This window comes from Oncorhynchus mykiss, chromosome 2, assembly GCF_057628025.1.
Source record: "Oncorhynchus mykiss isolate SJ-2025 chromosome 2, ASM5762802v1, whole genome shotgun sequence".
In the NCBI taxonomy this organism is placed as follows: Eukaryota; Metazoa; Chordata; class Actinopteri; order Salmoniformes; family Salmonidae; genus Oncorhynchus; species Oncorhynchus mykiss.
The window spans coordinates 25,833,535-25,849,712 of NC_143023.1; the positions used below are offsets into that span (position 1 = coordinate 25,833,535).

At 45.2% G+C, this 16,178-nt stretch overlaps 1 protein-coding gene across 1 annotated transcript in view; it reads right to left on the reverse strand.

The window, feature by feature from the left end:
- LOC110539285 (LIM domain-containing protein 1) overlaps positions 1 to 8,855 on the reverse strand; it is a 33,037-nt gene extending 24,182 nt beyond the window's left edge. The window contains exon 1 of the mRNA XM_036943662.2: positions 6,757 to 8,855. Coding sequence (XP_036799557.2) covers positions 6,757 to 8,116 — 1,360 coding nt within the window. The 5' untranslated portion in view covers positions 8,117 to 8,855. The remainder of the gene's footprint in view (positions 1 to 6,756) is intronic.
- Between the last annotated feature and the right edge of the window lie 7,323 nt (positions 8,856 to 16,178).

Below are 16,178 nucleotides of genomic sequence, written 5' to 3' on the forward strand. Positions count from 1 at the left end.
GGTTATGAGGGCATGGGTGAGGGGGGAATGGAATCAAAACACAGAGCCAAAACTTCACCCCCCAAACACCAACCCAGCAGCCCAGCTGTCAAAACGTCTGCCTCTACTGCTTCCCAATGGCTCACAACAAGCCTCTTCATAAACCTCCACAATCTCTGACAGGAACTTGATATTATGGTAGTTGACTTGTCATGTTAGAACCCAAATAAGACTACTGCACTTAGTAATAGTCCTTATAGTAGTACTAGTGTTTGTGTGTGTTTATCATATGGCAGTATTAGAATCCAAGGCTAGGACATTATGAAATCACATCAACACTGGTCCAACCCAAAACAACAGCCTAACATCACAAAAACATTCTCTCACTACACATTTACTTATACAACCAATCAAACAATGAAGCAAGGCCCCAGGCCCAGACACAGAGAGAGATAAAGAGGGAGGAGAGAGAGAGATGCACACACACACACACAAAGGCTTCCTGCAGGACCTGTCAGGGGTACAGATTGAGTGCCAAAGCAGAAGCCAAGACACCCTGGGAAGAGTTAAGGTAAACTGTCCAGTCCACAGAGAGACAACAGCCTGATAGGAGAAAGCCATCCTTAATCACAACAATACAAAGCACTCAACCTCTACTATCTGTGTGTGTGTGGGGGGGGCTCCACCCTCTGTCCTGTCCCACCACTCACCCTTCCTGTCTGACCTCCCACCCATAAAACTGCTCTTTGCTCTGCCTCTCTTTCCCTGCTCTACCTCCCTCCCTCTCTCTCTCACAGCCAAAGACGCAACAAAAGGTTCTATAAATTAACCCGAAGTATCTTCTGTTAATCTAATCATTTATGAAACTAAGTGTGCTCACCACCCACTCTTTATATTCCCCAGCCCCGTCCCGTCCTCCAGACATTCCTCTGTGTTCCCCCGGTGCAGCCGTTTGGCACGACACTCAGTTTCCCAGAACATCCAGCTGCAGCTCTGCCAATCAGAGCAGAGTGTATATGATTTGAGACCCCAGCCCTAGCTGGCTGGAACTCACTTGGCATGGATCTGAAATGGCACCTTTTCCCCTATACAGTGCACTACTATATGGGCCCTGGTCACACGTAGGGCACTAAATAGGCAATAGGGTATCATTTTGGAAGTGACCCATATGAGCCTTTAGGATGGCCACACTAATCTCCCTTTTACATGAACCTACTACATCACTAGGTATATGCCCCCAGTTTAAATATGACTTACATACCTAATACTCTACAGTCACACTGGTCAATAATATACTGTATCATACAAATTAGGCAATCCTTTAGTAAATGACACCAAATATTGAACTGATAACCCAGGAATAGAACATCATTCCCATAGTATTATGGTTCTGCATTTAGCCATAGTTTACTTGTTAGAGAGGAGTAACTCAACACAATCTGGCCTTAATGACCATGTACTCTTATAATCTTCATCCGACACAGCCACCCCTCGGAGCCTGGTTCCTCTCTAGGTTTCTAGGATCCTGCCTTTCTAGGGAGTTTCTCCTAGCCACTGTGCTTCTGCATTGCTTGCTCTTTGAGCATCCAGACCTACGGTTCAGGCTGAGAGAATACTCCTCTCCTTTCAGTGGAAAAAGCAGGTCAGGGATGGAGCTTCTCTTTCAGTTCAGTATGTAGACCAGGCCAGGAACTGCATCTGTCTGTCACGCAGGCTGTTTTCTGGCACGACAGCATGACGCAGAAAATGAGTGTGTGCTTTGAGCGTGTCAGCATTACAGTATTGTCATACACAAAGGTTCTACCATCTTCCACTGCGGCCCCCCACAGGAATCTCTATAACATGTTAACATGTGTGCTTATGAATCTGTGTGGGTGTGTTCAGCATGACAGCGACATGCCCCAGAACGTCTTCCCTTACATACTGAAGGAGTGGACTCTGGGGGTCTGGGACGGGAATTACAATCCGGACTGACGTTCCTCGTTCCTGCAGGAAATTCCTTTTATGAGGCGGCAGTGAGATGCTTCATGACCGCTGGACAAGTGCACGCTATGTGTTCCTCTCTCTCTCGTTGTTCTTCTCTCTCTCGTTGTTCCTCTCTCTCTCTCTCGTTGTTCCTCTCTCTCTCTCTCTCTCGTTGTTCCTCTCTCTCGCACTCTCTCGGCTGGACGTCCCGTTCTGATGACTGCCCTTGCCTCAACCTTCCTGAACCCAAGCATCCATGTGAACTAAACTTAATCCCAAATCAACATTGTCATTCACACACAAGTCTTAATAATGACTATACATACATGGTAGTACATACAGTGGGGGAAAAAAGTATTTAGTCAGCCACCAATTGTGCAAGTTCTCCCACTTAAAAAGATGAGAGAGGCCTGTAATTTTCATCATAGGTACACTTCAACTATGACAGACAAAATGAGAAAAAAAATCCAGAAAATCACATTGTAGGATTTTTTATGAATTTATTTGCAAATGATGGTGGAAAATAAGTATTTGGTCACCTACAAACAAGCAAGATTTCTGGCTCTCACAGACCTGTAACTTCTTCTTTAAGAGGCTCCTCTGTCCTCCACTCATTACCTGTATTAATGGCGCCTGTTTGAACTTGTTATCAGTATAAAAGACACCTGTCCACAACCTCAAACAGTCACACTCCAAACTCCACTATGGCCAAGACCAAAGAGATGTCAAAGGACACCAGAAACAAAATTGTAGACCTGCACCAGGCTGGGAAGACTGAATCTGCAATAGGTAAGCAGCTTGGTTTGAAGAAATCAACTGTGGGAGCAATTATTAGGAAATGGAAGACATACAATACCACTGATAATCTCCCTCGATCTGGGGCTCCACGCAAGATCTCACCCCGTGTGGTCAAAATGATCACAAGCACGGTGAGCAAAAATCCCAGAACCACACGGGGGGACCTAGTTAATGACCTGCAGAGAGCTGGGACCAAAGTAACAAAGCCTACCATCAGTAACACACTCAAATCCTGCCAGACGTGTCTCCCTGCTTAAGCCAGTACATGTCCAGGCCAGTCTGAAGTTTCCTAGAGAGCATTTGGATGATCCAGAAGAAGATTGGGAGAATATGGTCAGATGAAACCATCTGGTAAAAACTCAACTCGTCGTGTTTGGAGGACAAAGAATGCTGAGTTGCATCCAAAGAACACCATACCTACTGTGAAGCATGGGGGTGGAAACATCATGCTTTGGGGCTGTTTTTCTGCAAAGGGACCAGGACGACTGATCCGTGTAAAGGAAAGAATGAATGGGGCCATGTATCATGAGATTTTGAGTGAAAACCTCCTTCCATCAGCAAGGGCATTGAAGATGAAACGTGGCTGGGTCTTTCAGCATGACAATGATCCCAAACGACATAGTATACTGTACGCATATTTTACATGGGTACAATGTCAGTGTGAGTAACAGGACTAGCCTGGAACTGGGCTCTCAGAGCAGAGTAATAAACACCGTGCCAGCAGTTTCTAACTGCACACAGAATACAGGTCTGGTACAGCAGTATAGCTGGGGGAAAGACAGCCAAGCACTTATTTTCTCTCCCTTATTTCCAGATAAGAACTCGAAGAGAGCCCACAAACTGGGTGCTGCGTGGCACTAGCTTAATAAAAGGAGCAGAAAGCAATGCTCTTGGGCCATTTACGAATCTGTTTCTGCTGACCGGTTGAATTCCTCCTCCTGCCCTATTGAATTCCTCCTCCTGCCCTACCTCTTTCTCTCTTCTCCTCCTGCCCTACCTCTTTTTCCTGCCCTACCTCTTTCTCTCTTCTCCTCCTGCGCTACCTCTTTCTCTCTTCTCCTCATGCCCTACCTCTTTCTCTCTTCTCCTCCTGCCCTACCTCTTGCTCCTCCTGCCATACCTCTCTCTCTTCTCCTCCTGCCCTACCTCTTTTTCTCCTCCTACCCTACCTCTTTTTCTCCTCCTGCCCTACCTCTTTTTCTCCTCCTGCCCTACCTCTTTCTCTCTTCTCCTCATGCCCTTCCTCTTTCTCTCTTCTCCTCCTGCCCTACCTCTTTCTCTCTTTTCCTCCTGCCCTACCTCTTTCTCCTCCTGCCCTACCTCTCTCTCTTCTCCTCCTGCCCTACCTCTTTTTCTCCTCCTGCCCTACCTCTTTTTCTCCTCCTGCCCTACCTCTTTCTCTCTTCTCCTCCTGCGCTACCTCTTTCTCTCTTCTCCTCCTGCCCTACCTCTTTCTCTCTTCTCCTCCTGCGCTACCTCTATTTCTCCTCCTGCCCTACCTCTTTCTCTCTTCTCCTCCTGCGCTACCTCTTTCTCTCTTCTCCTCCTGCGCTACCTCTATTTCTCCTCCTGCCCTACCTCTTTCTCTCTTCTCCTCCTGCGCTACCTCTTTCTCTCTTCTCCTCCTGCCCTACCTCTTTCTCTCTTCTCCTCCTGCCCTACCTCTTTCTCTCTTCTCCTCCTGCGCTACCTCTATTTCTCCTCCTGCCCTACCTCTTTCTCTCTTCTCCTCCTGCGCTACCTCTTTCTCTCTTCTCCTCCTGCGCTACCTCTATTTCTCCTCCTGCCCTAACTCTTTCTCTCTTCTCCTCCTGCGCTACCTCTTTCTCTCTTCTCCTCCTGCCCTACCTCTTTCTCTCTTCTCCTCCTGCCCTACCTCTTTCTCTCTTCTCCTCCTGCGCTACCTCTATTTCTCCTCCTGCCCTACCTCTTTCTCTCTTCTCCTCCTGCCCTACCTCTTTCTCTCTTCTCCTCCTGCGCTACCTCTATTTCTCCTCCTGCCCTACCTCTTTCTCTCTTCTCCTCCTGCGCTACCTCTTTCTCTCTTCTCCTCCTGCGCTACCTCTTTCTCTCTTCTCCTCCTGCGCTACCTCTGTCTCTCTTCTCCTCCTGCGCTACCTCTTTCTCTCTTCTCCTCCTGCCCTACCTCTTTCTCTCTTCTCCTCCTGCCCTACCTCTTTCTCCTCCTGCCCTACCTCTTTCTCTCTTCTCCCCCTGCGCTACCTCTTTCTCCTCCTGCCCTACCTCTTTCTCTCTTCTCCTCCTGCGCTACCTCTTTCTCTCTTCTCCCCCTGCGCTACCTCTTTCTCCTCCTGCCCTACCTCTTTCTCTCTTCTCCTCCTGCCCTACCTCTCTCTCTCACTCTCTCCTTTTCCTCTTTCTTTCTTCCTCAATGCTTTTCTCATCTGTTGATCAGCCCCACCAAACATGTGCTCTTTCACTTCCACTTCTCCTGTTGCACACATTGGGCACAAATGTTATATTCAAGTTATTTCTGCATTAAAAGGGAAGAGTGTAAATTTACTCGGAACCAGTTATATATTAATCTGTACATAAACTAAAGAGACTGATGTCATGTATCCTAGGGCAGCTACAGGCTACATGGAAAAACACTAACAGGTGCTGTTATTCAGTTGTCATTGTCTGTATTCCCCAGACTGTGGCTGCATACAAAAGGTGTGTGTGTGTGTGCCTGTGTGCCTTTGTGTGTATATGGATGCATGTGTGTGTGCGTGATTGCACATGGCGGTTTAGAGCAAGAATGTGCAAGCCTGGGTCTGTGCTCGGCTATGTGATATTATTTGGAAAGACTGAGTCAAACAGCCAAACACATGACAAGAGAATGCATGTGTTCGGGGAGAGGACGGATGTGATCGGGGAGAGAACGCATGTGATCGGGGAGAGAATGCATGTGATCGGGGAGAGAATGCATGTGATCGGGGAGAGAATGCATGTGATCGGGGAGAGAATGCATGTGATCGGGGAGAGAATGGATGTGATCGGGGAGAGAACGGATGTGATCGGGAAGAGAATGCATGTGATCGGGGAGAGAATGCATGTGATCGGGAAGAGAATGCATGTGATCGGGGAGAGAATGCATGTGATCGGGGAGAGAATGGATGTGATCGGGGAGAGAACGGATGTGATCGGGAAGAGAACGCATGTGATCGGGGAGAGAATGCATGTGATCGGGAAGAGAATGCATGTGATCGGGGAGAGAATGGATGTGATCGGGGAGAGAATGGATGTGATCGGGGAGAGAACGGATGTGATCGGGGAGAGAACGGATGTGATCGGGGAGAGAACGGATGTGATCGGGGAGAGAACGGATGTGATCGGGGAAAGAACGGATGTGATCGGAGAGAGAACGGATGTGATCGGAGAGAGTCTAGATGTTTTACAGACAATGATAAAAGCGCAGCGCTGATCTAACAAAAAGCAGCCTGCTTTCTGTTACTAATGAATGTTGTTATTGATGTGTCCTCCACTTAATCCACCAAGCTTATTAGAGCTGAGAGGAGAAGACAACCTTCTCCTGGTTGGCCCTGGGCCGAGCCTCAGTCGGAACTATTAAAACGTGTATTATTACTGAGAGGTAGGTGGGCTGGTGGCAGTCAGTGACATACACAGACGGGATGATTTAAGGAGAACGAGAAAAAACAAATTAGACTATTCAATCTAGACTAAAAGACGAAGAAGAGAATAGAAGAAAGGCCTCTGGCTAAACGCTGTCTGTCTGTCTGTCTGTCGAGTTCAACACTGAACAACAGTATCTGCCATGATGATCATAAACATACACAGACAGAATTACCTCTAGGATGCCCTCACAACTATTCCACTTGATCTGGCATGAGCAAATCAACACATACACACACATATACAAAGACAAGGTTAAATGAATGAGGTGAAAAGTTTGGAACAGTGGGCCATTTTCGCACTGTGACCCACACAGAGAAATAGTGAATTTGATTAAAGAGAGACACCAGGTCGATCAAAATGTCAAACTAAGCTTACCGAAGTAGTCTGCCTTTGGCTGGGCGTCCATCTCCTTCTCCAGACGCTTGGTCAGGGTTTCTAATTTGATCTCGGCGGCAGACGGCCCCTGCTCCGGCTGGACATGGAGAGTCTGGCAGGGCAGTTTGAGAGACTGGGGCTGGTGTTGGAGCTGGCAAGCCTCACCACCAGAGGACAGCTGGCTGTCTAGGCCAGAGGGCACATCCACCCCCATGGCCACTTGCCTGCCCTGGGCCTGGCCTATACCTTGACCCTGGCCAAAGCTTCTAGAGACACTGGTTCCAGAGGGAGAGGCAGAGGCAGGGAAGTAAGCTCCAGTAGTGACTTTGGGCTGGGCTGTCTCAGATGGGTGTACAGGTGGGGTTGGGACAGCCCCTTGAGCAGGGGTGGGGCTGGGGGTGAGAACCACAGGACTCTGAGAGAGCCCGTTCTGGCGTAGATTTCCCTGGTTGGCGGTTGGTCTTGGGGCCATGCAGGGTGCTGCTGAGTAAGGGCCTGTTGGCGGTGTAACAGGGGCAGGTTGTGGAGACAGATGCTGGTACAGGTCAGCTCCGCCAGTGAAGGCACTCAGAGGGAGCGGTGCAATCAGCTCTGGGTTCCCCAAGCTCCGCATCCAGTCTGCTGCAGCCCCAGCCACCATGGGGGGTCTCTGCCGCACTAGTAGAGTGGCAGCCTTGCTCTGGTGCAGTCTAGTGGGGCTCGGAGATGGTAGGCTGTCGGAGAAGGAGGGAGATGGTGAGTGGTGTGGGGGCTGCTGAGGTGGGCTGCACATAAGCCCTGATGATCCACCAGGGCTGGAAGAGTAAGAGGCCCAAGTGACAGAGGGACTGGCAGGGTGACCAGAAGCATGTGTGGGTGCATTCCCTGGGCTGGTGGGACTCAAGGCGTGGTGGTAAGAATGCGGCTCAAAACGGTCCTTGTTATCGTAATTGTTTCCGTAGCTGTATGGCTGTTGACTGGGTGAATGGTGTTTCAGAGCGTCATAGGGAGCGTACTGACTCGCGCCACTGGCGGTGCCTGGCAAAGGGCCAGAGAGTATGGGAGGCTTGGCCGCAGCTTCTCCTGCCTGTTTGTAGCTATTGATATGCGGCCTGTCTTTGGTGTAAAACGTGCTGTCTGCCGCTCTGTTTTGACCCCCGTTCATTCTCACTGCCAAATTGTTTTTGGCTATTTCCTCTTGCTGTTTCTGTATGTGGATTTTTGTCATTTTGGAGGCAAAAACCCTCCTGGTTTCTTCAAAGTCGGAGTTGTTCCCTGCATCCCTCTTCATTCGGAACAACCCGTCCCTAGATGCCTCATACATATTGAGGTCTTCTAAAAATTTACTTGCCTCAAGATCCAAATCGTCGTATTTATCCATCTTGAAGTGAATTACAAAATGTGTATAAACTATGATCTGATTTAAGATTCGAGCCACAACTGTCACAAAAAAAGTTCTGTCCAAAATAAAATAAAAGTAGGCTAGCCAATAAAAACAATGTTAATCACAGTAAACAATTGAAACGAAAGGATTAAATCCAAACCCTCGTCACTCTCGAAGTAAAAGATTACCAGGCTTCTGTCCAGTCCAGGCAGCGGAGAGAGAGCACTGTCAAGCGGTATTCTGACGTGAAGATCCCGACCTGAAGTTGAATTAGTTTCTCCCGTAATGTGTTAGCTATCCTGCGGAAGCAATTATGCCTAGGCCTACTCCGGAATGGACAAAGATCCGAATAATAGCGAGAAGAAGCTCCGTTCTCTCCTCCGTAAGCCAGCTGACTCTGCTCGCAACAGGATACTGTCTGTTTATAAAGTCAGATCAGATAGCCTACGACCCCAGCCTGCGCCCCCTTTCCGAACTTCACAGCCGAAGCATCCATTAAAAAAACGTTGTTTGCAACTTTGTAGCGAGTGCATGCGTTCCAAACTTTTCCCGCGAGTTGCTAAACAAATTCCAGTGGGGTCCTATCACAACGCTAATTTAGCTCGCCTATAATTGAACAGTTATTACAAGTGCGTACGGCAAAATATACTGAACTAAAGCAAACGTCTTGCTCCGAATGTGGATAGTGTGGAGTCGACCGTGGGATTAGGGAGCGCTGTTTGTTTTTAAAGTCGCAGTGTTCACTTCATTCTGGGGTAGATTTTGAGTCACGATATCCGGACCCCCAGATAACTCAAGGCACATAGCATAACAAACATTTACCTTTAGGCTATGTTCTTTCTTTCTTTTTATCACACATTGTTTATTGATATACTTACTTTATACCCACAATCTCTTTGGCTACCTTGTTGGTGCAGAACCAACTGAATTAAAGTTCATTATGAATCAACAGTGTAATAGCTAAGGAATCATGTAGGGCTACAACGTGTGATTTGCAGTCAAAATTAGTCACAAAAAAAAAATTGTCCACATATGGTTAATGTGGATTTATACATTCAGATGACTCAAGTTCATATGATGTGCTGACAGATGTGTGTAGGCTGCTTCGACATGTTCACATCGTGTTTAAGTAAAAAAAAAAAAGTGTCAAGTTTTCAAGTTTTTTCAGGTAGTCCAGAGCAGAGCAGACCGCCCACCCCGCTTATTCAATGGTAGGGAAAACCATGGCATATTGGTTAATAATTACTGATGACTATACTCTGTCCGCTCTACTGTCATGGATGTATGATGTCACTCATTCCCCTCTAACCACGTGCATGAGCCCAGAGGCTCCAAGAAACCAGAGCATTGTCGCTGTGCCCGATTATACCACCCACCCTATAGTGTTCCAGGTCCCGACCCAGGGTGGAAAGTTGGTGGGTGGAGAGGGAGAGCAGGGATAGTGCTAAGATCATAGACTGTATAAATCTGAGCTATAACCTGACCTATTCATGGTTTCCCATAAGAAATGCACAATGGTGCTTTGTGGCTGGGAAGTACTGTTGTACTAATCAAATCAAATTGTTTTGGTCACATACATGTTTTTTAGCAGATGTTATTGCGGGTGTAGCGAAATGCTTGTGTTTCTAGCTCCAACAGTGCAGTAATATCTAACAAGTAATGTCTAACAATTTCACAACAATACACACAATACACACAAATCTCAAGTAAAGGAATGGAATTAAGAAAATATAAATATTTGGAAGAGCAATGTCAGAGCGGCATAGACTAAAATACAGTAGAATAGAATAAAATAAAATGTATACATATGAGATGAGTAATGCAAAATATGTAAACATTACTGTGTGGAAAGGAGGGGGGAGGGTCTTTCTCAAACTGACAAGTTGGGACACATCTGTATTTTTCTGTGTCCTTGGTGGGGACTTTAAGTACTGTGTATGAATCCCATTGTCTGTGGAGCCAAGCTGTATATGTAGAAGGATAGAGACTGTGAGAGTGGTGGCTGGCTGTGATGTAATCAAAACAGAATGTTTATAAAGGCACAGTCAGTAACCATCTGTACACTAATTAGGAAACGGTCACCACAAACAGCCATCCTCAAAACGGAGCTTAGTACACTTGTTTATAACGTTCTCACGCAAATACCCACCAACAACAGGCAGGCACTACTTTGAGCTAATTAAGATTGTGATGGAAATCTTGTTGGAGAAAATCATGTTGTTTTACTGCTCGGATTAATCAGCTCTAACAATTAGAATATGGATATTTATTAAGGCAGAGCTCTCCCTTCCCAGCAAATGGTACAGTTTCAGGCAACAACCATTAGTGGTGCATGGGTAAAATCACTGGGTAAGCCAAGCCATAATTGGTTGTTTGCTCTATAACCTGTTAGTTCATATGCCTTAACACCATGAAATATACGCCTAAGGCCAAGACAATAAGATAACACAATGGCAAAATAAATTCAACAACACATTTGTTTCACCACAAAACCAAAGAGCAACCTCTGCCCGGTGAAGTCCACAATGCATACTGCATGTAACAACAGTTATAAGACCTACAGCACGGTCAAGCAAGTTCATGCTTCCAAAATTTTCGGACAACTAAACAACTATTGATTTAGAACCACAGAGAGTTACCGCAAGTCGCAAAGAAAATAGGAGCCGCCTCCAACATTCCAGCACCATTTTAACGTCAACATTTCAACATCATCAGATCACCTATGCTTAGTCTAATACAGTGACATCTAAAAGATACCAAAAACAATTTAGTCCAATCAATGTAAGGTAAATATGATTTGGCTGTCCATGGTGCTGATTTCTCTGTATGTGTGTGTGTGTGTGTGTGTGTGCAATCGTGCAAGTTGAAAAAACATGTCGGCTCACCCTACCTGTAGAGAAATGTCAATGCCATCCTCCACTCTTTCATGTTAACAAAATGGTCTATGACTCTGTCATACAGTACACAGTTTTAGTTTTTGTTGTCCTAGACTTCCTGGCTAAAATGCTTGCTCGCTAGCCTAACTTCCTTTCATGGAGAACGAAAGGGCCAGATAGTTAACATTAGCCTACTACATCTAGCTACATATTCAACTTCCATCCTCTCAGGCCAGGGTCACAATTTATGAATTTTTGGTTGGATCAGAATTACCGTTATAATCATTGGCCAGTATGGAGAAATAAGTAAAACCTCAAGTCCAAATCCCTATCTCCATCCATGGCTAATTTAGGAAAGGGACAATTTTATCTACAGTAGCTAACTAGCCTTCAGGACAACAACATAACGAGATACAACAATTTAAGTAGTTTCTGTCAATTACATTTGGCTCTCGATGTGATGTGATTGGTGTGAAGCCAAATCCAAACTGGCTTCCCTTGACACTTTTCTTTGGTGCGCCAGGACTATTCACAGTTGAGCTCAGTCAGTTTAGCGCAACTCTGATTGGCTATTATTTTATGTCATACTCTTTTTGACCAGACAGCATCAGATAGATGAGCTACACATACAGAGACAAGGGGGGACTGTTACACTCGCTCGGATGCTTTCTCCGGTGAGATACATTCAGCCTCTTGCGAATTTAAGGAAAATTATGAAACACAGAGACTTATTTTTTTGGGGGAAACCTGGCTTCCCTTGGCTTCCTTGAATATACGCCACTGGCAACAACAGAGCTGTTATGTTTTCATTTGGAAAAGGTGAAATTAGCAATAGAACTGAGACCTAATTTCATAATGTATGCACATTTAAAAAATATGAAATACCAATGTACATTTAAAAACATGAAATTAGAATGTAAAATAACTTGAGCCAACCTACTCCAAGTGATGGTTTGCTATGGAGAGGTAAACAACAGAATAACTGTGGCTTAATGTGGTCCTTTACCAGACATACCAATGCTTTAGCTTTATCATCAAAACAATTAAATATAACAGACAAGCCTCATTGGGCCATGGAGGCATAGACAATATATCCTGGGACGACCAAACTACCCGATTTAGTTCAGTCTCTGAGAAAATTAGCCAACTCCTGTCTGTTTTCATCCTTGTACAACCACACAATGATTTGGTGGGCTTATATATAAAGCTTGCCAGATCAGTCTGGTTGTACCAGGCTAGAATGTTTTATCCCCTTCAAACAATTAAGCAGGCTGGGATCACCCTAGTGAAATGGAGAATGCTTGTGTGACTAGCCCTCATACTCCACCCTTTAGTTTCCACCAAGTCAAGCTCGGAGCAGGGGAAACTTTCAAACCCATTAAAGACTATGTTAATGTAGGCCTTCTGTAAGTCTTTGGAGAGGGCCTTCTGCATGGATTGTGGTCTTCCTCTGGTAGTTGAGTCACAGAGGAATATTGTTGCCTATTTAATGACTTACAGTAGCCATGGAAACAGCCAGGCTGATGAAGGTGTCAAATGTCTCGGGGGCTGTTGCTAACACAATTAAATGTGTGTTCAGGGAAATTTTGGTCTGAACTGTGTCAATATAGTGTATGATAACTGGGCAATGAAATGTATTTATGTGAGCATAAAGTAATACCTAACTTTTTTATCACTATTGACTGTCACTAGCTATGTCTCCATTAAATTGTGTAGAGACTTTTTGTTGACATTTAGAAAGTTTGCATAGAAAATAGATGCGGGAAAAAAATAGATGCTTTCCCATTTAACTATCTTGTGTGTCGATAAAAACAGTTGGATGTAATGACGTCATAATTACAAAATAATCATGCAATAATCTATATTGTCGAATAAAAGTGTAGTGGTTGAAGTGTTTCCATTGCCCATTAAGGTAAATTGCGCAATAATAAATTGCCACAGCCCATATGTCCTGACACCTGTTTCAAGTCTAGGTAGCCCGCGAAAGTCAGCATGGATAGAATGCAATAAGTGACTATATTTGCCATATTCTATTGTCTCATGTGCTCACATATCGCCAGGGCCCGTGCCATTGTGAAACTTGCAGATCTGAAATAATTGGATGGTGAAACTTCCCGGCGAACCAGAAAAGCAAAGCGAAGCAATTCAAGCAGTCTTCAAAATCAGGACAATCCTTGTCAGGCAAAGCAAATGTGTTTAGCAAGCATTTGGCTAGACATGTATAATTAAATGTGGAGTGTATAGTTATGCTACGCGATGACATCATGTGCCCCGCGTACCTTCAGAATTAATCAATGATCATTTATTCTAAAAACAGCATTTATCATCATCATTTGTTAAAAAAAAGTTAGACAAAATAAATCCACCCCTGTCGAACGGATCTTTTTTTTCCGACCTTTAAACATTTCTATATCTGCAGTTTCCATTACAGATGTCGCAATGATTATTATATATATTTTTTTTACAATGCTTTTGTCGAAAAACCTGGGTCAATGGAAACCTGCTTAGTGTCTCTCTCCTCCACGAAGGCAGTGGGTAGGGAGCTCAAAACACCATGAGAAAACTGCTGAAGTTGGCTAGCAAGTGTGTCCATTTCACTACATTTGTGTGATACTCAGTGTGGATTCCAGACTAGAACACTTGTGGATCCAGAGTTAGAATGTAACGGTGAAGGAGCAATAACAACACTGTGAGAGAGAAAGAGGAGGGAATCAGGTGGCTGATAACGATTCACAACCATCTCCCTCATATATCACACACAGCCCTGAGTCATGCCTCAGCAGAGTGTGAAACAAAACACACCACATGCCAAAAGAGAAACACTGATAGGACTGAATGAGAGTGGCTAGAATGTATCTCTCTCTCCTTCCTTCCTTCCCTCTCTCTCTTTCTTTTCTCTCCATTTTGTTCTCTCTGATGACAACACCAGTAAAGAGAGGACTAGTCAGGTTGGGTTCTGTTGTTTCACTTGCAACACCATGAGAACAAAACATGTATGCACCTTCTCATAAGACAGCTATGGTGTCTGTCAACTAAAAAATACATTAATTAATCAGTTCAGCTTGAGTCATTTTCCTGATGTGTCGATATTGAAGGGGGCTGTGCCTTTGTGTTTCTCACTCAAACACCCACATGGGCAGTTACACACAGCCCACGAGCCCCGCCCCCCTTTCAATACAACTGTTGGATTTACAAATCCAAACAAGGAGAAGTTTCAACCCACCAGGGGGGAAAAACTGTTTGAGAGAACCAATCAAAGCTCAAGCCACCTTCTGCACTAATGGCCTCCTGTCCTGTCCTGTCCAGACCAGTGTGTCACAGCTCTCCCTCCTATCAGCCTGACTACATTACTGCAACATTAGGATAACACCTGCTTATTACTGCTCGAAACTGCACCATTTAGGGTATCTTAGCCAGTCATTATCAGCTAATAAGTATCCAACTTAAAATCGAGTGAAAACGCTTTCACCAAGCCAATTAAGTCAAATCAGCTGCAACTACTTCAAGGATTGTGGGGGAATTGTTTTCTAAAAGGGCCACTGGTCCTTAGCTCCTCCCCTAATTCCTGGTCATTTTTCTAACTTCCTGTTATTCTGTCTCTCCTGTGAGTAATTTCCTGTCCACCTGATGGTCAGAGATACACATGGAATGTCCAGGGGGTCTGGGTCAAAGGTCAGGGGCTCACTGAGGCAGAAAGGCTTCCTATAGTACAGCGCTCAGCCTCTGCCATTCTTTAAAAAGCAAACCTCTACCCCTTCTCCTATATTAATCTGTCTCCCTTATTCCATGTCATTTAAATGTTCCACCTGATCACATTTCACACTGTCTGACCTTGTCAAATCTAAAACAACAACATCATAATAGAATGACAGACAGGCTTCTCCTTCTCTGAGCTAACCCAGAGTTTCAGACCATACATTATAAGGTCGGTGTATCAATTACATACATACAATGTCACCTTGAACATTCACACAGTAGAAGCCACAGTAGGAGACAAAAGGAGTAACATCAAAACAGACATAAGGCTATACAATTCATATAAAAGGACCATAGAAGGTCAGGATGGAACAAGAGATGGGTACTGACAGACTGATCTTGAGACTGGCACATCACATAGAGTCCGGTAATCAAATGACAACTTCCTGATTGCTCAGAATGCATGTCTAATCCTGCTGAAGGGAGCTGTCCATTTTGTGGTGGACCTTTTTAAAAGCTACTGGAATAAAACGTCCTGCCAGCAACATGATCTGAGTGACTCACTTAGAACCAGTAATGGGTCTAGTCAGGAGATGTTAGACAGAGGACTCTGTGCTCAGTCACTGGGGTATACATGTCAGGGAAGGGGAGTTATAAATGTTGTGAAGGAGAGTCCCATTTACAAGCCATGAGGTGGCTCACTGATAGATGATGTTAATGACCGGCAATGAATGGGCTGTGGTAAGGGGTGACTGGATTCAAATAACTTATGTCCTCTTCACTTCATGTCCCCCCGTCCCATTCCTATGACCCCATCAATCCAACCCAGCCGCAACCTGTACCCATTGGTCAATACACTGATGACATCGTCAGTCAGACCAGAATACCAGCTGTGATCCAGACGCCAGTCAAATTCCTCTATGTTCTGGTTCCGACAGTTACAGACTGGAATCAACACCTTTCAGTCTGTTCTCTGGTCTGGCTGACTCACCCTGCCCTGAGCCCTGTCTTATCTGTCCCTGTCCCTGCTGCAGTCTGTCTCAACAACATACATGGAGTTCAGAATTAGTGCTCTGAATGGAACGTGATTGTGTTCCCACTGAGGCCAGAGGTCCTGGTTCTGGAATGTCCCTCAGCACTTCTGTTAAAACTGGAAGCCACTGATGGAGAGGCCAACATGAGTGGGACCTAATCACATCACAATATCAGTATTTATCAGCGGACTCTACGTGGCTTAATCCTCACTCACCTGTTGAATAGCTGGGGACAGATGTTAGAGACACACTGGAGCCCTATCACCTGGTAACCATGCTTGACAGTATATTGACAAGGTGACTTCAGATTGCAAAACAACCCTCTGCACTGGAGTAGGGTCTGGTGTCCCCATGGTGACAAGGGGAAAGTGATACACATGTCATCCAGTCTAAAAACACTTCCCAGTCTCAGTGTATGACTCCTGGTATTACAACTGACAGACGGATGTCCCA